Below are 24609 nucleotides of genomic sequence, written 5' to 3'. Positions count from 1 at the left end.
ACTGAACTGTTGACAAGTGATTAGTTGATTAGTTGAGCTAAAATTTGGTTGAATGATAACCTGACTTATCAAGTTTTGAGCAGAGAGAGCAATCTACAGATGGGGAAGGAAAGTCATCTTGTCTCTGTCTGATGATTATATTCCAAGCTCAGTGAGAAAAAAATTGACTACCAACAAAATGTGGGTTGCAATCCTGTTTCTAGATTTACAGAACTGACTGGGTTTGTGAATCATTTAATTTTTACAATTTCACAATGAACAATGAGTTTCCGTAGTATTAATTCAGGGGGAAATCTGCCTCCATACCCACAGGGAATCTGATTTAGAATTGTGTGAACTGTTTCATTGCAGTGAACCTAATTATAGTTTATTGCTTTTGTCATTTGAAAATGACCCCAAGTCATTTATTCACGTTTTTTGTATTTGTGAGCTGGAAAATGCATGTATTTTTTGTTTTTTCAGGAACGGAGCCATGCAACCAAGGAGGTTTTGCATGCAACCAGCAGGGGCGCTAGTTGTCCTTTTTTCCCACAAGCCTGTGCGGCATCCCTTATATAAAGAACTTCCACCCTTTTCTTTTCCTCACTCTCCTCGCTCTTGTGTTGCAGGTAACTACACTGTCCTAACATCATGGTTTCAAACCTATGGTAGGCGGGCTACCGGTATTCAACTGTTAACTTTGTTTTTGTCTTGTGGTTTACATGTTTACTCTGCTGTGCTTTTACTACTGCTGCTTTTTAAAATGTTTGCCTGCTAACGTTAGCTGGAAAAAAGACTTGTTCTGTTGCTAGCAGCAGGCCTGACCTGCACCACGTGTCCCACAGCACATGCTGGGAGGCTAACGAACTAGCCACAAGCTAATCCAGTCATTTTCAACCACAGGCGTCATTGCATTGCAGATTATCCCATGCATGAATGATGAAATAAGTGTTGGTAGGGACATCTGAGTTAAATTGAGGAAACGCCAACCTTTCTGACTGCATGGGAGAGTAACATCCAGTGTTAACTTAAAATCAACTTGTAAAATACTCAACTGGGGAAAAGATTAACAAATATATGGTTCATCTTGTTTTTAGGCCCGTTGGCGAGATCTCTCAAAGTCAGGCTGGACTTAAACAATTGGTAAGGACACATTGTATATTTTTTACTTTATACAGCTGATGATGTTTCATTATAAGAGTAGTGGACAGAAGGGATTTCTGAGACTTTTTCACTGAGGCTGGTAACTAATATGTATGAGTAAAGCCTGAATTTTTATTTTTATTTTTTTTTCTCAACATGGTGCCATGCATCAATGATTTCAGTTGAGGAATGTATAAGAGCTGTATGACTGAAGTGTTTCCTCTCATCAGGTTCAACTTGCTGGTGCCACGTCTGAAGTCCTGATGGGTAAGCAGCATTTACCAATGAATCCGTGTTCAATCTGACTGGAAGTCGATGATGATTCATGTATAAGAGTAGTGGACAGAAGTGATTTCTGAGTACTTAAACACTGAGGCTTCCCTGTTCCCAAATAAGCACTTTAAACTTACAAGTATCATTGTACTAAAATCTGTTTCTCAACAGGCGTCTGAGAAGCAGAAAAACACAATGAAAGACATGATGGAACTGACAGAGGTAAGACAAGTCATCTGTTTTAAGTTTTCCTTAAAGGGGAATATCGCCGTTTGAATAATTTGGGTGTTATTTCTGTGCTCCAGGACAATCTGAACTTGCACCAGTCTTTCCTACAGTTAGAAATCAGACGGTCTTTGAATGTGATGTCACCGGGATGTAAAATAAGGTGCTGACTTGGTGGCGCCATAAGATGCTAAATCACACCAAAGTAGAAGTTAATATTTTCATATTAACAGACATAAACCAGAACTTAAACAATTTGTGTGCCAGATTTCTCTCTCACAAATCTTATCGTCTACTAAGTCATTTTCCATTCATTATCAATGGAGCACTGCGAGAATTTACATCCTTAATCACAAATTCAAGGGTCCTCCAGTTTCTAGCGTTACGAAAGAATGGTGCATCTCACAAGTATTGGATGAACAGTCCTGGGGTACAGGAATAGCATAAGTTTTTAAAATGGGTGACATTCCCCTTGACATGGCAGTTCGTCTGCACATGATGCCTGTGCTGCTGTGATGACCCTATTTGCTACTCTTGACAAGACAGGATGACGAAACTGCAACCACCTTTTGCATTTTCTGAGGCACAGATCACTTGAACCAGAGTGCTGAAGTTAAATGACTTGAAATGCTTAACTAATGTATTGGTTTTTCCTTTGCAGTTGGTGATGGCTTCCTGCCAGCGCACTGCTGTCTGGTCTCCAGGTAAGAAACTGCAGTCTTGTGAAGGCTCCTTGTTGAATGCCTGTAAGGAAGCACTAGAATAAGGGCTTTCATTTGTTCCACAGCCTCGACATGAGTTCTCATGTTTTGTTTGTCATTTCTACAGATGCTCTCAAATTGCTGGAATCGACCATTAACCGCAACATCCAGAACAGGTAATGGACCCAAATTATTTGTTCAATGTACACAATCACATTCACTGTTAATGATGATCTTGTTTTAAAAACAATGGGAATCTCTCTGAAAAAGAATGAAAGATTACTTTATACTGATACAGTGCAAACTACAAAACGTATGTCCATTTGTACATTGTCCGGCCTAAATTAACGCTTTGACATTAACTTACAGATTGTCTCCATGTTCTTGGATCAGTTGCAGGTGAGTTGCTACTTTGTGCTAAGATGCGTTAAGCTACTTAAAAAAATGTTTCCCCCCCCGATACAATGATGATCGCATAGTTCAACCGATAACCATGACGAAGATCAATTTGTCTTTCGCTCCTAGCTGATGTATCGGCTTCAACAACCTGTCAGGCCACTTGGTTTTTGGAAAAATTCCTAACTTTTTTTTCTTCCATTTCAGAAGCAGAAATGGCTGACTAGTACAAAAGAAGGCAAAGTGAAGGTGAGTGAAAGATGTTTTTTAGTGCAAGGTTTTGATGACGCTTGATACAATGATGACAGCATAGTTCAGCAGATAAACCATGAAGAAGATAAATTTGTCTTTCGCTCCTAGCTGATGTATCGACCTAAATTGCCCTTTGGCCCTTCAGTATTTAAAACATGGAAACTTAACTTTTTTTTTTTTTTTCCTCCTCCCAGATGTGTACAACTTGCTGATGGAGAATCACACATCCCTAAAACGGTGAGACTTTGCACATTCAGGTTTTTGTTAATACTTGATACAATGATGACAGCATAGTTCAGCAGATAAACCATGAAGAAGATAAATTTGTCTTTCGCTCCTAGCTGATGTATCGGCTTCAACAACCTGTCAGGCCACTTGGTTTTTGGAAAAATTCCTAACTTTTTTTTCTTCCATTTCAGAAGCAGAAATGGCTGACTAGTACAAAAGAAGGCAAAGTGAAGGTGAGTGAAAGATGTTTTTTAGTGCAAGGTTTTGATGACGCTTGATACAATGATGACAGCATAGTTCAGCAGATAAACCATGAAGAAGATAAATTTGTCTTTCGCTCCTAGCTGATGTATCGACCTAAATTGCCCTTTGGCCCTTCAGTATTTAAAACATGGAAACTTAACTTTTTTTTTTTTTTCCTCCTCCCAGATGTGTACAACTTGCTGATGGAGAATCACACATCCCTAAAACGGTGAGACTTTGCACATTCAGGTTTTTGTTAATACTTGATACAATGATGACAGCATAGTTCAGCAGATAAACCATGAAGAAGATAAATTTGTCTTTCGCTCCTAGCTGATGTATCAATCTTGAACGCTACAGATGGCTCATTATCAATTTCTCTATCCTGACATCTACTTTTTTTTCTTTCCCCAATACAGGATTCCAATGTGATCAAAACATGGACTGACTATATCACAATACAGTTGATATGGGTAGGTATCATGTCCCTGATTAACACCATTATGCATCAATGACAATCAGATGTGATGATTTTGAATCAGGTCGCTGATCCAGTTGAGGAATTAAGTCATTCATTCTGATCTGGATTGTCTAGCTGTTGTAAACTGTAAATTCTTGAGCGCATAATTTGAAACTGAAGTTTATGTTGGCTTTGCAGGAGTGGACGTCCATGATTAGTCGCATGCACAAGATGCCTCCAGAAACATGGTGAGTATAAACATGGCCGACCCCATGAGTGCCTCAGATCCAGATGACTAGTAGGGCTGGGTATCAGTCTTTTAAATGGTTTCCTAAACTAAGTACAAGTGAAAACTAATTTTCAACACAAAGATCCCACCTCATTCTGCAACATATTTCTACATGCTATCCCCTTGTGTATTCTAAAAATGGTAAAAATCCTGATATTTTTTTACTATAAGTTAACGCTTTAAAGCTTGTCAATACCAAAAATTGTTTCCCTGATACCCAGCACTACTTGCAACCAAATATCCCTCCATCTCAGCCACATCTGGATCTGAAGAGCTGCTCATGTACAGTAGTAGGGATCTCAGTTGGTGTTGTACGCCTTTCTAGATCCCTGTAGTCTGGCCTGTGTGATGACGAGTAAAGACTGACAAGTAAACCATGGAGTCTAATATTAGCTCTAGCTGAGCTGGTCAGTACTTTACTCTCATCCTGATGCTGGGTGTGCGTGTGTGTGTGTTCTCATGTCCATCTGTCTCTTCAGGTGTGGTGACTTGGTTTGGAAGTCATGGACTGAAAGATGGGATTGTCTAAAGTGAGAATGCATGACTAATACAACATACACAGCATGAATGGGTTCAGTGATGTTTTTACAAATGTCTGACCTGAACATCAATGTGGACATTTATCTTTTACTGAGCAACCTAGTAAATCAAATCTCATTCTGACCAGTTGGAAAGTAGTTACAACTTAATTTTTCTTACTTTATCCCCATCTTCAGGTGACAGCTGGATCTTAAGCATAATCTTGGTAAGCATTTCATAAAATTGAAATGAAGCTAGTCCAGGAACTTGCTCATTTGTAGAAAAATGAAAAAAGACAAGTATATCACTGAATAGCAGTAATATTACTGATTAGATGCCATAATGGGCTTCTGGACTCTACCTTTTGAATAAACCTTCTCAACCTGTGATGAAAAGATTCTGCCAAATGATTCCTCTGATTATACCCATACCGTTCCATTTCTGTCTGAGGTTGTATGGTCAATGCAACATGGTGTTTTCTGGTTTCCAATATTGGGTTCCCTAAAGTAGTTTTTCCTTCCTCCAAAAGCTGCCTGTGCTGGGATGAGGAAGCCGTGCACCAGACGAAGGAGACCCGGCTATCCTAATTAAAAGTGAGAATTGTGCCTGGTGTCTGGATTGAAAACATGTATTTTGTCCTTTTTCGAACAACCTGTGAAGAAATGATTCTGCCAAATGAGATCTCTTGATTATACTCCTTACCGTTCCATTAATTCTGAGGTTGTGTAGACCAGGAGTTCCCAAACCAAGCACCCCCAGCAGTCCTTTAAGGGTGCTGGGGGTCCCAGACAAAGGGGAGTAGTTCAGTTTCCCTATAATTTCATTCATGAAAAGTACAGTGAGGGTGTGCAAGACCTATGAGAGGTTTGACTCCCCCCCCCACCTACAGCAGAGACATCATCTCAGATGGACAAATCCCTCTATCAAATGGGGCTCTGCAGAACTATATTGATCTAGGGGCTCTTGAAATGAAAAGTTGAACCAATAGTGTAATCAATGCAGTGTTTTCTATACTCAGTTTCTAATCTTCTCTTTCCCCCCTCAAAGATCCTGTCCTTGCGTGATGGTGGCCCGGGAGCTGTGGCAGGACTGTCAAGAACCTGTTTTTGAAGTGTAACTTGAAATATTGTGCCAATAAAAATACTGAAGCAGATTCTTGTGGTGTTCATTGTTTTTTAAGCTGCCTTTTTGATAAAGTGGACTTGTTTACAAATGGGTTGGTTCAAAGTACATCAGTGGTTTCAAATCATGTAATATTAAGTGTACAGGTTTTTGCTCTAGCCAACTGGACCCAAGTAGGTAAACTACAGTTTTTGGAAGAAATTCAACACACTCTTGCCCTCCGTGGCACGTGTGTACACACTACTGCTGTAGTGTAAACGTGTATTACGAGACCAGATTAAACAAATAACCAGGTACAGAGGATTTTAGCCCTTCCCATAATGCTTTGCTTTACCAGTTCCCAAGGAAGTTGTTCGGTCAATACACTGGTACGTCACTACATGGTGTAGTGACGTACGGTGTACCAGCAGAAAATCTGGGAGAGGATTTTTTTTTGGTCATGTTTAAGATCGTTGAGGTGTCTGTTTGATCTAATTTGCCTTATTTGATGCAAATTGCGTGTTCCAGTAATTACTAAAAACCAGGAAGTGACGTAAGGGAGCGGTCAGTCGCTTCCTGGTGACCAACCCAGGGATAGCAACTGTAGGCAAACAGCCAGCCAGGTTTTAAATGGGGTTGAGACGGGACGCGGTGTTCAGTCTTCATCTGACGGGCTCAAACTAGCTGCTTCACCAATGTTTCTCTTCTGGTTTGCGCCTCTACTCTGGGCTTTATCCGCCGAGGCTGACTTCTTCCAGTTCGACAGCATTTCAAACGCGTCCACGTACTATTTTAATTATATTTATTGTAATATATGGGAGGGGGAGTGTCAGCCAAACCAGGATGATGCTACCCAGCAAGGTAAGAGATTATTCTGAACGGAATGAATTATAGCTATCCTCTTTAAGGGGATTTATTAATTATCAGCAATTAGGTTAAAAATCAGTGCGAAAAACGGACATCCAGTAGATCCACATTGGATGGAGTTGTCCAACGGTTTTATGTAATGCATGTAGGCTACCTATACATCAAATAAAAGCGTAATAAATTTAGTTATTTTGATAATACTTTACAATACTGGTACACAAATAAGCATATACTAATATTTTTACTGATCCATCAATGATAATTAAGGTACAGACTAATGTTTAACACAAGAATTAGTCAGTTATGCACATTGCTGTACTGTGCTTGTTAATCTTATAACCATTTGTTTTCATTTGATTGCTTTCATAGTTTTGACATGTTACCTAGCCGTTACAACAGGAATATATAAACTGACTTGTCTTGTTGATGTGAGCAGTTCCTACCAGGGACCTTTGGGCAGGTTTTCCCCAGGACTACATCAGCCTGCTGCACCAGTGGTACTGTAGCCTGGGCCAGTGCTGTGAGTCTGGAGACTGCAGGATAACTAACAACATCACAGGTATCAGACTACACTGTATTAAGATTCATCTTTCTTTTAGTGGTGCTTTATTGCCCCAGTCCATGTGTGATTGTGAGTGTGTTGGTCAGTCTAGTGAGGCAGTAAATACTCTGTCTTGAAATAACTGTAAATCATAACCACTTTATTCTGTAACTTACAGGAATTTGGCAAGGTGGCAGTGGTGCAAAGACAGCCAACTAACAGAAACACTTAACATGATATAGGAGCAACAGGACACATTCAGTGCAGGAGGACAGTGCAGGACATACAGCAGACAGGACTGCAGATGTGCAGCTATTAATGTCATTCTAAATATTTGCAAAAAGGGATCCTATCAGTGCAATCATGCCACGTTGCATGCAGTAGGTTGCAGCCATAGGTTAGAGTCCATCTGTGCAATAGGTTGTATAGGGTGAGACCGATATATTGGTTTGCCCATCTTTGATATTGGCCTTTAGTAAATATCAGAAGTCTGCCAGTCATGTGGTCCAGTGCCGATATGATCGAGGTTCATCCCTGTCTGCAACTACATAAAAGCATTGTGTAAAACTTACAATGAAATTATATTCTCTTTGCTCATTTTATTTATTCATTTTAATTGTTCAATTATTTTTTTGTAAATGTAATTAGCCTACCATGTAAAAGCCTAATGTATTCCAGCGTTTCCCCTAGTGTTGAATAGGTGGCATGTTTTAGTGTCGCTCTCAACACACTGAAGTAGAGAGGTGCTCATTGGAAGTTGGGGTGTTAAGACTTGAAGAGCAATAAAGAAAACCAAATCCAAGGCACACTTCTCCTAGAAAAAAGTTTTAAAAAGCTGTTTGCGTGGCATTACCGATTTAATCTTGCACCGACACGTTGTGGCACATGCTGACCTTCCTCAGGGTGCTGTTTGCAGTTTGCACCCTGAGGAAGGCTTGCATGTGTAATGCCATGCATTGGCCACTAAAATTAAGGCTTTTTTCTAGGAGAAGAGTGTCTTGGATTTGTCTTACATTGCTCTTAAAGATATTGAATATTTGAACAAAATATTGTCTATCAGTGACTTAAGTCTAAAAACATTGGTTTTGGCATCAGCCTTCAAAAACCCTAGTAGCATATTAAGAGACAGTTATACTGAATAGGATGGAAATGCATGAAATAAGGTCTGAGCCTTGTGGAGCTTGGATATAGTGACATAAAGTATAAAAACTACTGCAGACATTATAAGGCCTGCAAGATTGTGCAAATTACACTAAATAGGATATTAGACTGGACAGTAACAGTAGAGGTTACAGTCTGTTCCATAGACAAAGCTCTGTGAAATTCCATACAATTGTCCAAATTGATCCATAAAAGGGCCATGCATGCTTCGACTGTAAAAACTCTAAACTGGTGTGTCACATATTTTGAAAAAGCCATTCCAATATTGTAAAAAATAATATTTTGGCAGGGTGTGATGACATTATTGCAGGGATTATATCCTCTATCTGGAACTGTCATTTTGAAGTGTGCTGTCTGTCATATGTGCGTCCGCCCAGGCCTGTCCCGGGACCTTCAGATGAAGCTCCACGGGCAGCACCTGGCCCAGTCCGTGGTTCTGAAGGCCATCCAGGGTTTCATCAACAACCCAGAGTCCAACAAGCCGCTGACCCTCTCCTTCCACGGCTGGTCCGGCACCGGCAAGAACTTTGTGGCCCGGATCGTGGCTGATAACCTGTACCGGGACGGGGTGAAGAGCGAGTGTGTCCGTCTGTTCATCGCCCCTTTCCACTTCCCCCATGCCAGACTGGTGGACACGTACAAGGTAAGACAGAGCCCTCTTGGCACGGAGTTGGCCTCGATGCCTGGAACATGCAGCCGTTGCTTAATCAGATACACAGTCAGAGCTGCATTTTCATAGTATTTTGTAATTACGCATGTGACCGATGAAGGTCACAGATTTAGTCTTACTTGGAATAGTGCTTCAAATCAAACATTTATCCTATGAGTACTGGCATATTTCCTGGTGAATTAAAAAAAAAAAGATGCATGCTTTTTGGAACCAGGCACTCGTCCAACCAGGCGACAGGTACCAGCGTAGTCCTTTCTAAACAGATTTTTACACAATCACTGCATTGGGTTTCAAAATGATATTGACACAATATTATTACACACACTGATCCAACAGGACATAGTAGATAGGAGAACTTTTAAACAGATAAGGTCAGAATCTACAAATGTGGACTCAAGAATTACATTTGGTAGTCTCTCATGTCCGTTCCCTAGATTAGATTAGATGAAACTTTAATGATCCCTGAGGGGAAATTGGGTCGTTGCAGCAGCAAAGAATAGACTATAGATAAGAATAGAACAAAGAAAATGTGTTGAAGATAATTCAGCAAATAGGTAAAGATACAGCGTCTTAGTCGTGTTAAAACTGAACTGTTGGCTTGAGAGGATTCCTGCTTATTTGACTATTGACAGATTTAGATCACATGTTTGCAGTTTGCAGATCTATGCATTTACAGCATTTATGCAGGCTGCGCAAATGTGCATCAGTGGCTCTTCCACAGTATTAGATCTACAGTGTAGATGTGCAAACCTCTCAAAACCCAACCCCTCGTCCAAGTCGCGAGAGGTGGAAACAGGTAAAGTACAGGATTGCCAGGCAGGGCGAAGTATGGTGGGTGGTTTAGCCACCTGGGCCAATACGGTAACCATGAAGGCCTGTTTGGATCTACCTGGAAACATGCTGGCTAACAGGGCTCTGGTAAAGCTAGGTGGACCAATCATCCGCTTAGTGGAACAAAAATGATTACAGAAACATTCATGGAAAACATACAGCAAGGTTTGGAAGTGGAAGGTGTCTCCCCCCAGACAAGCATGATGCTGCACAATGAAAGCCGAAAGGAAGTTGCCCAGCTGACCCCCCTTCTTACAACCAAACACACCACAAAGATTGGCGCCTGGAATATCCGAACAATGTACCAAGCCGGTAAAGCCTCACAGATAGCAGCTGAAATGAAACAGTACAACCTTTCGTTAATAGGGCTCAGCGAAACAAGATGGACCCAAGCAGGGAAAACACAACTTTCAAGTGGAGAAACAATAATATACTCAGGTCACGATCAAGAAAACGCCCCACATACAGAAGGAGTCGGAATCATGCTCTCAAGAGAAGCAGCCAGGTCTCTCATGGAGTGGGAGGCAGTGAACGCTTGCATCATCACTGCAAGGTTTTTCACAAAAACAAAGAAAGTCAGCATTATCCAGTGCTACGCACCAACAAACGAGGCAGAACAGCAAACAAAAGACAACTTCTATGAAATCCTACAACAAGTCATCAACAAACAGAGAAAAAAAGACATCATCATACTGACAGGAGATTTTAATGCCAAGATAGGCCAAGACAACACAGGAAAAGAACAAGTAATGGGCAAACACGGTCTAGGCGAAATGAACAACAACGGAGAACAATTCACAGATTTCTGCGCATTCCATAACCTTGTCATAGGAGGTAGTGTCTTCCCGCATAAAAGAGTGCACAAAGCCACTTGGGTCTCCCCAGACCACAAAACTGAAAACCAGATTGACCATATGTGCATCAGTAAGAAATTCAGGAGATCCCTCCAAGATGTTAGGGTGAAAAGAGGAGCCGATGCAGCAACAGACCATCACCTCCTAACAGGAACACTCTGCTTAAAACTCAAGAAATTCTCAGACACAGCAAGAAAAACCAGCACAAGATACAATGTCAGCCTCCTCCAAGATCAGAACATCAAAGAACAATTCCAAATCAACCTTTCAAACCGGTTCCACCCCCTGGACAACCTGGAAGAACAAGAGCAAACCCTGGACCAGAGATGGCAGAAAATGAAGAGGGCATGGACAGAGGCATGCGAGGACATATGTGGGAGGAAGACCAGACAACACAAGGAGTGGATCTCAGGAGAAACATTACAGAAAATACAGACCCGCAAACAGGCCAAGGACAGCCTTAACAACAGCCGATAAACTGGTAAAAAAGAGCATCAAAAAAGACAAAAAGCAATTCATCAACAACCTAGCAACTCAAGCAGAAGAAACAGCAGCTCAACACAACATGAAGGAACTTTATGACACCACACGAACACTAGCAGACAAAAAATGAATGTTGTTATTGCTTATATTTGAAGATATAGTGATTTTCACTGTGGTGTGGTCTTCCCCTCTCTCTGTCCAGGGCCAGCTGAGAGAGGCGATCCGGGACATGGTGCTGCGCTGCCCTCAGACTTTGTTCATCTTCGACGAGGCTGAGAAGCTCCACCCGGGCCTCATCGATGCCATCAAGCCCTACATGGATCACTATGACAACGTAGACGGGGTCAGCTACCGCAGAGCCATCTTCCTCTTCCTCAGGTTAGACCAAACTCCAGGCACATACTGACTGTTAGACCCGGCTCAAATACAGTCACATACTTTATTTGCAATTAATTGAACTTAGCAGGCAACCAATCTAAGTGTCCCAAAAGTGAACATCAGCCATCAGGCACTTCAACCAGTAACCAAACACCACTGGCCCAGATATTTTGGCAGTTCATCTGTAATGACAGATGTTTCTTCCTCTGTCTCTATTACCACCCTTTATGGATTTTTCATGTTCTCAATTACTCATGTCTAGTTTCTGCTGAGGAATGATGTAAGGAGTCAGATATAGAAACACATTTATTGCCAGAACACTAAGTTACAGTAATATGATGGAGGTCAGATCATTTATCCCAGGGTAATTTATATTTACACCTGATACATAACATATTAAGTACACGATTTGAACTGACAAACCTTCATCTCACAAACGCAGCCAACCAGATCATAAGTGAGAAATAGACAAATGCACCAAGAAATCAACAAATGCAGAGATTTTCCATCGCTCAGTGTTTTTTGCCATGCTTGCTCTCTCTGCAGTAATATAGGTGGAGCGACAATCAACGATGTAGCGCTGGACTTTTGGCACTCTGGTCAGAACCGTGAGGATATCGGCATGGAGGATCTAGAGCATCGGCTACGAGCTGAAGCCATGGAGTCTCAAGGTGTGCGGCAGTCATATTTGTTTGGATATACAGTACATATGAATGGATTCCCAATTGTGTTGTTGCTATACAGATGAGTTGCCTCTGATATATTGTATGCGCACCAGACCAGATTCTACCTGTGGATGTCAAAATCCTGTAGCCATCCTAAAGATTCACCGATGTGTTGCCTCAACCCATTATTTAAAATCAGGCTGTCTGCAAAATATGTAATTAATCTGATACTAGAAACCTCTCCTTTACTTCCTTGTGAAAAAAATGAATTCTAACAAGCAGTGATCCAAAAGGAAAATGAAGGCACTCTCAAGTCTCAAATGAAAAAATATAAAGAGCCTTTATTACATGGGCTGCAAGACAATTAAAAATGACCAACGCATTGGTCATTTTAAATTTTTTCACTAGCAAGTGAAGGATCCAAAGTTTTCTCATTATCAGTTTGAACCTGCTTGTCTGTTCATATCAGACCCAAGCATTGCTTTTCCCTTCTGTCCTTGTAAATAATTCATCACTTTATATAATAATACATAACAGCTAACTTATCCCAAAAGTGTTAAAACTACAAATGTATCTGTTGCACTAGCTTTATGGACCTGCTACTGGACTTGTTTTATTGTTTGTTCTGAGGTGAGATGTTTTTATAAGTGCTTTTTTTCATCTCAGCTGCACAGATTATTGATAAAATACTCTTTCTGTGTGTTTTTTATCGTTGTATTTTATCAATGTGTGTTTTTATCACTCTGCTTCAATGTCACTATACAAAAAAACTGAATTGGGCTTTAGAGATTCTTATCCATTTCCCTGCATGAATCTCTCTCCCAGGTGGTTTTGCTCAGAGTGAGCTGATGTCCGGCCACCTGATCGACTTCTTTGTGCCCTTCCTGCCGCTGGAGTATCGCCACGTCAAGCTCTGTGCGCGCGACGCCTACGCAGCCCGAGGCCTGGAGCCGGACGAGGGCACGCTGGACGAGGTGGCCAAGGCGATGCTATACGTACCCAAAGAGGAGAGACTGTTCTCGGCCCAGGGCTGCAAGTCTATACCCCAGAGGATCAACTTCTTTCTCCCCTAGAGAGAGAGAGGCAGATAGAGAGAGACCTGGAGGAGGAGTGAGATCGCTTTACCAGCCCATCTGCATACAGAGCCACAGCGGAGACGTGTCTTCTCTACTCTCTCCCCCCCTCAGATACATCCCGTGTCTGTCCAGGTCCCTCGGAGAAGACCGGACAGCAGGGCAGCTCCAGTATTACAGGGAACAGCGGCACGTCCCACCCCGCAGACATGAATATCGTTGCAGGGGAACACGTATTACGCCAGATGGTCATCATGTGCAGTGCGGCTGCTCGTCCCCACCTGTCCGGTTCGAACCTACACACTGCCAAGACAGAGAGCTGAAGGAGATGGCATCAGTGGTTTTGTGCGTTTTAAGTCACAGAGGGCAGTTGATAGCCATTTTCATCATGTCATGCTGTATTTATGTCTTTTCACCTCGCTCAAAGTCTGAGTTGCACTGTTTTGAAATTTAGATCAGGTCAGTAATGTTCAGTAATGTTTCAGTATTTGCATGTCAGAATTTGTGGTTAGTTGGCATTGATTATTTTTTTTACTTTGTTGCCATATTTGAACATATTACTGTGCCAAATTATTTTATTGTTACCTTACATTGTGAACATTTTTGGGTCAGGTAGTTTTTGTGGAGTTTTGTGGAGTGTAAATGCAGACTATGTACCTGGCATGGTACATACAGGGACTGTTTGTGATGCAGTTGTTACAGTTGAAACTGTTTTGAACTACATGTTGAAAGCAATGAATTCATTTGAAAGTCAGCTGTTTTGTGTAATTTTGTTTGATAACAGTACTTTAACTAATCTATGTCTTTTAGGTAGATAATTCCATGGTGTCATATGAACTCCATAAATGATTAACACCATCATCCTTTCCTTAGTATATAGCATCTGTGTAAATGTTAATATTTATGTCATTGTGTGGTATAGTTTACAATTTTTTTAAATTTCTGAGTATGTTTTGACTCTCACACACTCACACACACACACACGTCTGTGTTGGTCTGCATCACTGGTTCTGCTCTCTGATGGTCAGATAGTCAAACCATGAGAAGAACATGGTTGGAAAGAAGTCTCATTACAGCAGTGATTATATTTTAAGAAAATAAACTTCCCCATTGAACTGACAAGAGTTGTGAAATTCTTCATTACTTCATGCAAAGATTTCAGTGGACTCATTTGTAAGAAAAACATTTATGCGTTCCAGATTATTTATTCATCATTTTGCCAATCCATTCTTTTTTTTTTTCTTTTTTTTGGCTTGATAAAGCAGGCATATCTCATGGGTATGCCAGGGGGTGGCATAAAAATCATACAAAAATATTTACATAAATGAATTGTTCTCGCAGCTTTTCTATTAGTGGAGATCAAATGTTTTTAATATACTGTTTGGCTTTAATTACGATTAAAAGAGGGTTTTCTATCACTGAATTTGCATGATTTATCCATTCATATTATGGTTTATCCACAGCGCTTCACCCTTCCTGGGGCGTGTATCAAGCGAACGCGTGGTCTGCTCCCTTCAGTTGTCAGCTCATCCGATTGGTTGAGGGCAGTTACGCTTCCTGATTGAGGTTCGGAGCCGGCGTCCAATCAGATTCAGACATCTGTTCCGAGCCGAGAGGAGAACAGCAGCGGCGTTTCAGCTGTAACGTTACTGTGTGTGAGTCTGGGCTGGAAAACAACGCGTGTAGCACGGCGCATTTTCACTTACTTGTATTTATATTTATAGTTCGTTATTTTCTATTTGAAAGGGTGCTGTAGCTCGTGAGGATGACAGCCCTGTCGCTGCTTTTGATGGCCGTATCGGCCGCATCTGTACTGGCCGAGTCCACTGTATATTTTCGAGAACAATTTGAAGATGGGGGTAAGATCCTTGAAAGAGAATCATGTCGTTGATTGTTGATGTTGATCAATTGTTTTGCTGTTTTTGTTGAAATTGTAAATATTTCAGACATTGCGTTATTGAATCAGTACATGCATGCATGCTCACTTGAATAGCTAAACCAGCCTGCCGAGCTGGATCATTAATATCAGCTTGTTGGCTGCAGTTCACCCAGACAATTACTTTTTGACATGGCAGCTTATTATTTTACTGGCATAGATGTGATGCGTTGTGTGCTGACTGCTCGTCTTGAAATGCATTTAGCCTATATGGGCATCATCCATCTTTTGACCCCCATCCCCTCCTTTTCCCCCGGGGCATCAGCTAACCCCGCCTGCCTCCCTCCCATCCCCCTGCTGCATGTCTGCCCGGCTCATTCACACTGTCATCCCCGACACCCCCATCATGTTGGATACACCAGTCTCATAATACTCTGTAGATGCTAGTGAAGGCCGTCATCTGTTACCGGCATGTCCCTGCAACCCAAGACATTCCCATTTCAGCTGCAGCTACACACTGATGGTGATCCTGTTAAAGTGACTGTCCAGCTGTGACAATCCATTATGTGCAAACTGTTTTTGCAGATGCCTGGAAGAGTCGCTGGGTGGAGTCCAAACACAAATCAGACTATGGCCAGTTTGTCCTGACTGCAGGGAAGTTCTACGGTGATGCAGAGAAAGACAAAGGTGAGAGGGAAGATTAAATGGCAGCGTTTCCTCCTCCCACTGTCACCCTGTCGCCTTTGTGCAAGACGGTTAACGCCCACAGTATTGTCAAACTGTGTGTGTGTGTGTGTGTGTGAGAGCATGGGTGTGTTTCTACTGTATATCTCTGTGGAGGAGGTTCAATTACAGATTATGCATTTCAGTGTTGTCTCTGTGATTTTATACAGCAGTGATGCTTGGGAGTCATTTTAGATTTTGTTGCACTCTGGTCCTTGTGGTTGAAGTTAGTGCAGTGCTAAACCACATTGTTTTTACATAATTTAATAAAACATGAATTCTAAATCATAGGACTACAGCTCTTTAGGTTTCAGATTGAATCCATCCTTATAATGTGACATTTTCCGTAGCACTACTGACTGAATACAGAGGAAACACCGCACCTGTATGAAAGACACAGTCCAGTAACATTATCTCTCCTGCAGGGCTTCAGACCAGCCAGGACGCCCGCTTCTACTCCCTGTCATCCCGCTTCGACGACTTCAACAACAAGGGCCAGCCTCTCGTCATCCAGTTCACTGTGAAACATGAGCAGAGCATCGACTGTGGCGGAGGCTACATCAAACTGTTCCCCTCCGACCTCAACCAGGAAGACATGCATGGAGACTCCAAATACAACATCATGTTTGGTCAGTGTGGCCAGTTGACTCTCTAGACTCTTTAGTGCTGACAGTATATTTCAGCGGTGTAAGAGATCAAATGTAGTATACCTCGAAGACATTGGCAGATCTGTTAAGGAACACATGGTTTCTGTGTTTTTTGGCACTTGTACTTGTCATCATGTTTTATGGCAGTGTAAAGATGCATTTTATATGCCTTAAAACAAACAAGGCTTCCACAAATGACAGTGGTAAATTTTACTGACAGTTAACACAAATTAAACACCACTGATTTGTTGTCTTTCTCAGCTACTCTCAAAAAAAATTACAAGTTTTGGCTGACTTAGTGTATTGAGTGTCTGTATTTTAGATGCATTTTAGGTATTCCTTATGCCTTTCCTCCTCGTGCTTTGCCTAGTTTGTACTTTCGGCGGAGAGATTAAATTCCAGTCGTTGTTTGTGTTCCTGTCTCAGGTCCTGACATCTGTGGCCCTGGCACGAAGAAGGTTCATGTGATCTTCAACTACAAAGGAAAGAACCATTTGATCAATAAGGACATCAGATGCAAGGTGAGACCTACAGCAAGAAACGGTTGTGGTTTCTACATTAAAGAGCCTTGCCAGATTCCAATATCCGTTGCACAAAGAAATGCATACTTATTTTTATTATTAATTGCTGCTAAATCTTCGGAATTGCCTTTATTTTCTTTCTCACCATGAAATCAAATCCGCAAAGAATGTACATTAGAAGTGGGAATGGTATTGCATATTATAAACACCTTACATGCAAATAACTTGTCACCTGTGGATAACACACAAAATGAATTGTTAAAAAAGTCCCTGTAACAACAAATGACACACTGCTCATAGCTTTAATCATCTCTTTTTCTGTCACGCAGGATGATGAGTACACTCACTTGTACACGCTGATCGTCAACCCTGACAACACTTACGAGGTTAAGATCGACAATAAGAAGGTGGAGTCCGGCAGTCTGGAGGAGGACTGGGACTTCCTGCCTCCGAAGAAAATCAAGGACCCCGAAGCCAAGAAGCCAGAGGACTGGGATGAGAGGGAGAAGATTCCCGACCCCGATGATAAGAAACCCGAGGTCAGTCTTTTTTATAGTTAAAACATTTTGAATCCATTTTTTTTTTTATTCCCCTACACCTAAATGTCTGTCTTTTTTGTTATTGAACAGCCCTCGTTTGTATGTATCTGTTTCCAAAATGCATTTGATTTGCCTCAGCATAGTTGTGTTTCCCCCCCTGTGTCTGTTTGGCAGGACTGGGACAAACCCGAGAACATTCCAGATCCTGATGCCAAGAAGCCCGACGACTGGGACGATGAGATGGACGGAGAGTGGGAGCCTCCCATGGTCTCCAACCCCGACTACAAGGTAAAAAACTGATATTACACAAGTTCTTATCAGTAATATACTACTTCTCAACATGAGTAAAAACAGTGTTGTCTTTGTTGCCACCGAAAAATATTTATATACTATTTTTGACATCATAAAATAAAGTTGGGGAATGAACTTTCTATATAAAGCACTTTTTCCAACCTAAACCTTTATTTTTTTTTTTTCTTAGATTTGTGGGTCTGATATGAAAAGATCTTTTTGCTTTTGTGATTTCTCTAAACTAACCATGTTGCCTGGCTTTCTGTGCCAATTTGCTTTCCGTAGGGCGAGTGGAAGCCCAGAGAGATCGATAACCCTGCCTACAAGGGCAAGTGGGTCCATCCTGAGATCGACAACCCAGAGTACACAGCCGATGCCGAGATCTACAAATATGACAGCATCGGCGTGATCGGACTCGACCTGTGGCAGGTAAGATGGCCGACTGATTACTGACTAAACAAAGCAAGTTTCTACACTGTTTGTCTGCTATTTATGATCTTACCAAAGACCATTATTATATTTGGTTCTTGCTTTTAATACCTATTGGTTATATTCATTACATTACAATAAGTACATTTTGTTAACAGTAGTCAAATTGACCATATATCACATCTTCATCACCTATATTCACAAATAGAACATTTTCCTAGCTCTCTTCCCCGTGGCTAATATATTTTCTGCCAGAGCTAGTGCAAAATAGTATTTGTTGTTAGCCAAATTTGAATGTGGGCTAGTGGAAATGGCAGACAAAAAATTCTGAGCCGGTGCCCAAAACCCTTAAATTCCATTCCTGGTTATATTTAGGTTTTAGATCCTATAGGACACTAGTTTTTCACTCATTTTGTTTGTCATTTGTTTGTATGAAGCATCTGACAGTATAATATCCATTCAATAATAATAAATTTCTTTCTGATGCAGGTTAAGTCTGGTACCATCTTTGATAACTTCCTCATCACCAACGACCCAAACCAGGCAGAGGAAGTCGGCGTCGACACGTGGGGTCAAGCCAAGGTCAGTCCACAGCCTCTGTCCTCACCGCTTTTCAAACTGCATCTTGTTTTTTCACATCTCAAACATCTTTAGCACTTATGGAGAAACACACCATCATTTCAATGCTGACTGGCTGAAGCATCAATGTCTGATGACGACTACTGAGTTTTTGATGCAGATCTTCCGCTGACATTTTAATTTGTCTTCTTTATTCTGAAGGTTCATCTTATTAAAAAAAAGAAGCTTTTGGAACTAATTCATATTGCTGTCAGATAATTTAATTTTTTTCATGTGCTTCCTTTCCAGGACACAGAGAAGAAGATGAAGGAGAGCCAAGAGGAGGAGGAGAGAAAGAAGCGCGAGGACGAGGACAAGCAGAGGAAAGATGAGGCGAAGGAGGAAGATGAGGAGGAGGAGGAAGAGGAGAAAGATGAGGAGGAGGAAGAGGAAGAAGAGGAGGATGAGGAGGATGAGCTGGAGCAGGAGGAGGAAGAGGAGGATGAAGGCACAGACTCTAAACTCAAGGATGAGTTATAAACTCCTCACAGGAACTTTTAGAAGAGAACCTGACTGTCTGTGTCAATGAGCCATTGGATCAAGGCTGGAGACTGAGCTGAAAGACCTTCATGACCGACACCCTGGGGTGGGGTGGGGTGGGGGGGCAGGGGGTGGGGGTGGGTGGGGCCTTTAGTTTTGTTTACAGGATGAGGGAATAGGTGAAAAAGGGCAACAACTGTTTTGTTTTCATGTTTACATGTGCTATTATTGTTGTTATGAAACAAGGAGGTTGTAACCGTAACGCAAAGAATGAAGATTATAAAGATTGTCGAGACCGGAAACTATTACACAACACCCATACAACTGATTTGCTGTTAATATGCAACAGAAAATATAAATTGTCAGCTGTGTTCTGCACAAAGTTGAGTTTTTATGAAGTTTATTGTCATCTTTGTTACATGAAAAGATACATTTGGGCTATGATCCCATACCATGAAAATGTTTTGTTTACCTCATGTGTTTTTGTTTGTTTTATTAATCTGTCATGTGGGGATTTTTTGTTTGTTTTGTTTTGTTTTTTTGCTGTCATGTCACTCTGACTCTGTCTCAAGCCGCCCCTCTCGGCCCTCCTCAGACATCATGTGGATCTCAGAGGATTTCGTAGGGTTAGACATAATATGGAGTCCTACTTTCATCCTGCCTCCTCTTATCTAATCCTCTCAGATTCACACAGATGTGTACGGCATGCGGACAAGAGTGCATCAGGACAGAAACTGTATATATGTGACGGCCTGCTCAAAAAATGCCGTTGCCCATAGGAAGGTGATATGGGGTTCCTTGAGATGGAATCCCTTGCATAGTTTTGTACTGTATAGTTAAAAAACAGTAACATTTTTTCTCTTCAGTGCAGGTAGTTTTGTGTGTCTAAATAAACCATACATTTACTGTAGACTCTTGAACTGTAGAACGCTTAAGTAGCAGGAAAGAGCTTCTGTCCATTGGTACGTATTAATTTTAGGTTCATCCAGTAGTGGTCTGTCACAGTGGGTGGACGCTGCGACCAGTTCCCTCATTTCTGATGCCAACATTTCCGCACTGCTGTAGCCCAACACACTGTCCCAGACAGACTGAAAGCTGGTCCTTTTGTAAAGACACATTTTGTACTAATGCTAGTAATTGAAGTGGGAGGATGTTTTCATTTTGCTGTGTAAAAAGAGAGGAATTCTGTCCAATAAATACAACCAGAAGGAAATGAGTAGAAGTCCTTTCTCTATGAGATGTCTTTTGTTATATTACAGTGGGACTGTTATTTACTTTGGCTGCATTGCAGACTACATAAACTTTACATGGTCACTACAGGCCCTTAGGGCATTTTACTATATTTCTAAGTAGGATTTAGCTTTTTTCCTGTTCACATTTCTCACGCTCCTCATTGGTTAATTTATAGTTTTTAGCCATATGTTCTGTTTTGGCTGTAGGGATACTACATGGCAGAATATATTTCAAACTAAATAATATCTAAACAGTTATGAGTAAAGTCCACCGTAGACAGACTGTCTGCATTCCAGTCATGGATTTCCATGGTTCCTGTTTAAAGTCCAGCGCCAGGTTTTGTAGCGGCCCCTGTGTGAGTCTGGCAGCAGCGCAGAATGAAAGCAGTGGGAACAGAAACACTATGGCTGCCACTCTGTCTCTTACTCAGGTAACACTGTCTTACAACTCAAATCTAACGACCAGAAATGTTTTCTAGCCTCTATCTACTACTCATAAACATTTCAATAATGTTAGTTAATTTCGGTAGGCGAAAACGCGGGCGTACGGCGATCCTTGTCCTTCTTTTTGGAAGTTTTGTCCTGCTCTGACTGGGAAAAGTTTCTGCCTAATCTCTTTGGGGACTGCGTAAGGGCGTAGCTAGCTAGCTAGCCTGCTAGCTAAGTGCTAGTTTGTGTGCAGTATGGGGCTGTTTTAGAGCTGCTTTAGCAAACTAATGCCAAGCAAACGTTGTACGGTTTCGAGTCGATTGGGGATGTAAATAATCCTATTTTGTACTGCCTTAGTTTGCTGCAGGCTAGTTGGTCCTGGTCAGAGGGATGTTATACGAGCTCCCATGTGTTGTTTTGTTGTGGCTCCACTGTCAAAATTTCTTTGCTAGAGCCATTGCTATTGCTCGCTGCCACAAATATTAGTTACTGGCTTCATAGGTTATACAGTCTATGTTGAGATTCTCATCGCTGCTTATTTAGCTTGCTAGATGGTTAGGCTCAGTAACCAGTATATTTATTGCTATTATTAGAAGAGCTTCACAGAGTGGGTTAGTGTGCTGCCCATGACCTTTGGAAATCAACTAACGTTAGCCTTGTTTGCTATGGTTGCCTGCGAGGTTTGCCCTGTGTCCAACTGCCCATCTAAAACAGAGAGAATAAGATGCTTGTGTTAACAGTTAGCTGTTTTGCTCCTAGTAAGAGGAAGTGCACTTGGGTGGACTGCCCTTCTGTAGTCACAAAATATTGCTAACGTTAGCTAAGTTAAATGCAGTATGTGGAAGTTAGTTTTTGTACTGTGCAAACCAACTATCTTATTTAGTTGGAAGCACCCAGGTCTGATAACTAGGTTACAGTCCTCGACTTGTTACCCGAGCCACTGTTACCTCTGACAACAGAAAAGAGCTGTCTGCTAATAACCTAACAGTCTGAACCCAGCAGTATTGCCATCATTAGCTCTCACAGATGGGTTCATAAATGGACTACTTGTAAAATAAAACCCTCTCAGGCTTAGTCAATTGCTGAAGCTGCAACCATAGGCTGCAATTTAAAAAAAAATCAAAGTAGCTGGTTCTCTAAATATTGTGTGATGAGATTGCCATGTTGTGTGAGTTCATCGGTCTTTCAGGCAGTAATGTATGTTGTAAGAAGTCTTGAAGCCTATGTGCTGTCATGCCGAAGCTTTTCCACCTGATAATCTGTGTCCTCAAACTATAGGCCTACTGTAGGGTGTTAGTAGTAACATTACATTAGTGTTTCCTTGCTGCTGGTGGATTAGGGAGTAGCAATTTCTAGAGCAAACTAGACTGGCCTGTCAACTCCTGTACTGTACCGTATCTTGCTATCTGCTGCAGTTTTGTATAGGCGAGCTACAGAATGATTGAGGGGTGTTTTTTCAATGCTCAATTAAAGAGTCGCCAGTACAATGACCACAGTGTTGCAGCCGCCAACAGTTCCAGGCACACTATTGTGTGTCATAGAAAAAGTGGCATTGGCCAGAGAAAGATAAGTGTGTGTGAATAGTCATCGGATTATGAATTGGCAATTGACATAGCTGACAGGCAACCAGGCTGAGCATAGGCTATGTTTTTCTTGCAAGTCTCACCCTCAGTGTCCGAGCTATGTAAATCTTTAACAGGACTGAAATCCAAGAAGATCTTTGACATTCTCCTGCTTTTCTTTTACAGTGGAGGTGATTTTGTGTTTCTTTGTGTGTGTGTGTGTGTGTGTGTGTGTGTGTGTGTGTGTGTGTGTGTGTGTGTGTGTGTGTGTGTGTGTGTGTGTGTAGGCACAACAAGGAAGAGTGCCTCCAGAAAGAAAGCCTTTACCCACTGGTTAAAAATGGCCACTCCCCAGTTGTATCACAATACACGCAATTAGCTTCCTTTACGTTCCTGCTGATCTGCACCTATCTATTTAAAAGCATATAGCAAGCACAACAGAAAATTGTCATGTTGGTTATATGAAGAATGAAATGCAGATTCTTTTCCTGTGCAGTCCAGCAGCAGACCATCAATTGCATTAAAAGAGGAAATGGGGGGGAGGAAAGGAGGAAATGACATAAGGCAAAATAGACTGTTGTCTGTGGAGGGACACCCTGCTGTAGCTCTGTTAGTTGACCGTCAAGAGCCTCAGGAAGTGAAGCCTATATCATGAAGATGGAGGAAGCAAGTCATGGTCCGTCTACTTGCAAATCAGCAGGAACCTTCTGTAACCTGACTCATACGAGGCGGCTGTGCAGTACAGCACACACACCTTATTGCGTTAGTCAGAGAATATGGGACTTGCATGACACTGCCAGGAAACATGGGATAGGAGTGCCTCTCTCATACACTCATAAGTGGAATTACTCAGGATAATGCTCTCATGTCTGGAGTCGTCACTTTGCCTCGTCCTACCCAGACCTGCAGACTAGCCTCCACAAGCTGTATATGTTGTGGAAAAACTAGAATGCTGGCTCCAGCTGTTACAGTCAGACAGGTCTTATGGCTGCTACTCTTTTGCACAACAGACTGACATGTTGGCCTTTGTTCTTTTTGGATGAGCGGTTATCAAAGTCACTGTGTTCGTATTTACCCGGGAAATGTACAGGGCGATTTGACAAGCAGCTGTTTTAGTCACTGATATGAACACGATGATGAAAAATAATGCTGATATTTGCCATATTGGTTGAAGTCTGTGCCTTTGCCTCCCCCATCTGTAACGGATCAGCCTTGTTTTTTGGCAGCTGCCTTGGCACAGTGGGTGACACGCTTGGCCAGCAGTCAAACAAACACTTGTTGATCATTTGAGCTTGTAGACTGGATCTGTAGAAGTTACAAAGCATGTTAAGCAGGCCCGGTATTTACTCAGGTTTATTTTGTATCCGAACAGAATTATGGGTCAGTTTAGTGATTTGTTGATTCTTATGCCTAGGCCTAAATGCGGCCATCTGGACAGAGACAAGTGCTTCTGTTATAGTTTCACAATGTATTGATAAATTCAGTAAACTGTTTGTCTTCCCCAACAGCTCTCCAGTGGAAATCCCATCTATGACAAATACTATCGGCAGGTAGGCAAAAATATCTCTTTACTACAACATAATTAATTTATTCAGATTATGTTGTTATCTTTTCAGAAACAGTACTTCTTACACATTGCCTAGATAGTGTGTATATCAGTAATTGTATAAGCAGTGAATTTACCTTTTAATTTCCATCAAGGAAAAAAAAAATGTACCTACACCCCCCTATCATACAGTATTATTCTGCAAACAGGAATATTTGTTACATCTACAGTCTGAATGCTGTGACTTTGACTCTTGAACCCCTTACTATTGCTTGCTTGTAATGTCGGCGATCTAGGAATTTTAATCTCATTCTACTGTTCATTGTACTGTAAATCGCTCTGGATTAGAGAATTCAGCTAAATCCATAGAATACGATATATGAA

At 41.5% G+C, this 24609-nt stretch overlaps 3 protein-coding genes, 1 long non-coding RNA gene and 12 other non-coding genes across 20 annotated transcripts in view; all 16 read left to right on the top strand.

Moving 5' to 3' along the window:
* Positions 1 to 589: 589 nt before the first annotated feature.
* On the top strand, positions 590 to 5861 carry LOC139929041 (uncharacterized). 3 transcript variants are annotated; one of them, XR_013505105.1, is made up of 17 exons: positions 590 to 608; positions 1077 to 1122; positions 1353 to 1389; positions 1567 to 1617; positions 2282 to 2324; positions 2449 to 2497; positions 2691 to 2720; positions 2925 to 2966; positions 3164 to 3206; positions 3389 to 3430; positions 3627 to 3669; positions 3860 to 3913; positions 4099 to 4148; positions 4669 to 4719; positions 4906 to 4934; positions 5238 to 5301; positions 5756 to 5861. It is a non-coding gene; the product is annotated as an uncharacterized LOC139929041 (long non-coding RNA). The 3 variants fall into 3 exon arrangements; XR_013505106.1 differs by having other exon boundaries at positions 595 to 647; XR_013505107.1 differs by lacking the exon at positions 4669 to 4719.
* LOC139929071 (small nucleolar RNA SNORD74) lies at positions 905 to 986 on the top strand. The gene has a single exon (XR_011785405.2). It is a non-coding gene; the product is annotated as a small nucleolar RNA SNORD74 (small nucleolar RNA).
* On the top strand, positions 1156 to 1221 carry LOC139929067 (small nucleolar RNA SNORD75). The gene has a single exon (XR_011785401.2). It is a non-coding gene; the product is annotated as a small nucleolar RNA SNORD75 (small nucleolar RNA).
* Positions 1433 to 1500, top strand: LOC139929068 (small nucleolar RNA SNORD75). The gene has a single exon (XR_011785402.1). It is a non-coding gene; the product is annotated as a small nucleolar RNA SNORD75 (small nucleolar RNA).
* On the top strand, positions 2540 to 2621 carry LOC139929063 (small nucleolar RNA SNORD79). The gene has a single exon (XR_011785397.1). It is a non-coding gene; the product is annotated as a small nucleolar RNA SNORD79 (small nucleolar RNA).
* On the top strand, positions 2778 to 2858 carry LOC139929065 (small nucleolar RNA snR60/Z15/Z230/Z193/J17). The gene has a single exon (XR_011785399.1). It is a non-coding gene; the product is annotated as a small nucleolar RNA snR60/Z15/Z230/Z193/J17 (small nucleolar RNA).
* On the top strand, positions 3008 to 3089 carry LOC139929064 (small nucleolar RNA snR60/Z15/Z230/Z193/J17). Its single transcript, XR_011785398.2, has one exon. It is a non-coding gene; the product is annotated as a small nucleolar RNA snR60/Z15/Z230/Z193/J17 (small nucleolar RNA).
* Positions 3241 to 3322, top strand: LOC144539828 (small nucleolar RNA snR60/Z15/Z230/Z193/J17). The gene has a single exon (XR_013505118.1). It is a non-coding gene; the product is annotated as a small nucleolar RNA snR60/Z15/Z230/Z193/J17 (small nucleolar RNA).
* On the top strand, positions 3472 to 3553 carry LOC144539827 (small nucleolar RNA snR60/Z15/Z230/Z193/J17). The gene has a single exon (XR_013505117.1). It is a non-coding gene; the product is annotated as a small nucleolar RNA snR60/Z15/Z230/Z193/J17 (small nucleolar RNA).
* LOC139929072 (small nucleolar RNA snR60/Z15/Z230/Z193/J17) lies at positions 3704 to 3785 on the top strand. Its single transcript, XR_011785406.2, has one exon. It is a non-coding gene; the product is annotated as a small nucleolar RNA snR60/Z15/Z230/Z193/J17 (small nucleolar RNA).
* Positions 4761 to 4827, top strand: LOC139929066 (small nucleolar RNA SNORD78). The gene has a single exon (XR_011785400.1). It is a non-coding gene; the product is annotated as a small nucleolar RNA SNORD78 (small nucleolar RNA).
* On the top strand, positions 5089 to 5161 carry LOC139929070 (small nucleolar RNA SNORD47). Its single transcript, XR_011785404.1, has one exon. It is a non-coding gene; the product is annotated as a small nucleolar RNA SNORD47 (small nucleolar RNA).
* LOC139929069 (small nucleolar RNA SNORD47) lies at positions 5358 to 5431 on the top strand. The gene has a single exon (XR_011785403.1). It is a non-coding gene; the product is annotated as a small nucleolar RNA SNORD47 (small nucleolar RNA).
* Positions 5862 to 6504: 643 nt separating the features above from the next.
* Positions 6505 to 14441, top strand: tor3a (torsin family 3, member A). The gene is made up of 6 exons (XM_071921779.2): positions 6505 to 6670; positions 7113 to 7235; positions 8756 to 9021; positions 11419 to 11594; positions 12141 to 12265; positions 13085 to 14441. Exons 1-6 carry the CDS (start codon positions 6505 to 6507, stop codon positions 13330 to 13332), a joined length of 1104 nt encoding a protein of 367 aa, XP_071777880.2. The 3' UTR covers positions 13333 to 14441.
* A 526-nt stretch (positions 14442 to 14967) lies between these two features.
* LOC139929031 (calreticulin) lies at positions 14968 to 20669 on the top strand. Its single transcript, XM_071921778.2, has 9 exons — positions 14968 to 15191; positions 15794 to 15895; positions 16357 to 16560; positions 17005 to 17099; positions 17429 to 17638; positions 17813 to 17926; positions 18215 to 18358; positions 18848 to 18940; positions 19226 to 20669. The coding sequence occupies exons 1-9, from the start codon at positions 15098 to 15100 to the stop codon at positions 19454 to 19456; spliced, it is 1287 nt and encodes a 428-aa protein (XP_071777879.1). The 5' UTR covers positions 14968 to 15097; the 3' UTR covers positions 19457 to 20669.
* Positions 20670 to 21074: 405 nt separating this feature from the next.
* The window catches only part of eps15 (epidermal growth factor receptor pathway substrate 15), a 28056-nt gene continuing 24521 nt past the window's right edge, over positions 21075 to 24609 (top strand). For 2 of the 3 annotated variants that reach the window (XM_071921771.2, XM_071921770.2), the window contains exons 1-2: positions 21075 to 21119; positions 24188 to 24229. In XM_071921771.2, coding sequence (XP_071777872.2) covers positions 21093 to 21119; positions 24188 to 24229 — 69 coding nt within the window. In that variant the 5' untranslated portion in view covers positions 21075 to 21092. The remainder of the gene's footprint in view (positions 21120 to 24187; positions 24230 to 24609) is intronic. The other variant, XM_071921772.2, reaches the window with a different exon arrangement.

This window comes from Centroberyx gerrardi, chromosome 9 (assembly GCF_048128805.1).
Source record: "Centroberyx gerrardi isolate f3 chromosome 9, fCenGer3.hap1.cur.20231027, whole genome shotgun sequence".
Taxonomy (NCBI): domain Eukaryota; kingdom Metazoa; phylum Chordata; class Actinopteri; order Beryciformes; family Berycidae; genus Centroberyx; species Centroberyx gerrardi.
Note: the sequence above shows the minus strand (reverse complement) of the source record. Positions and strands in the feature narration are given on the sequence as shown.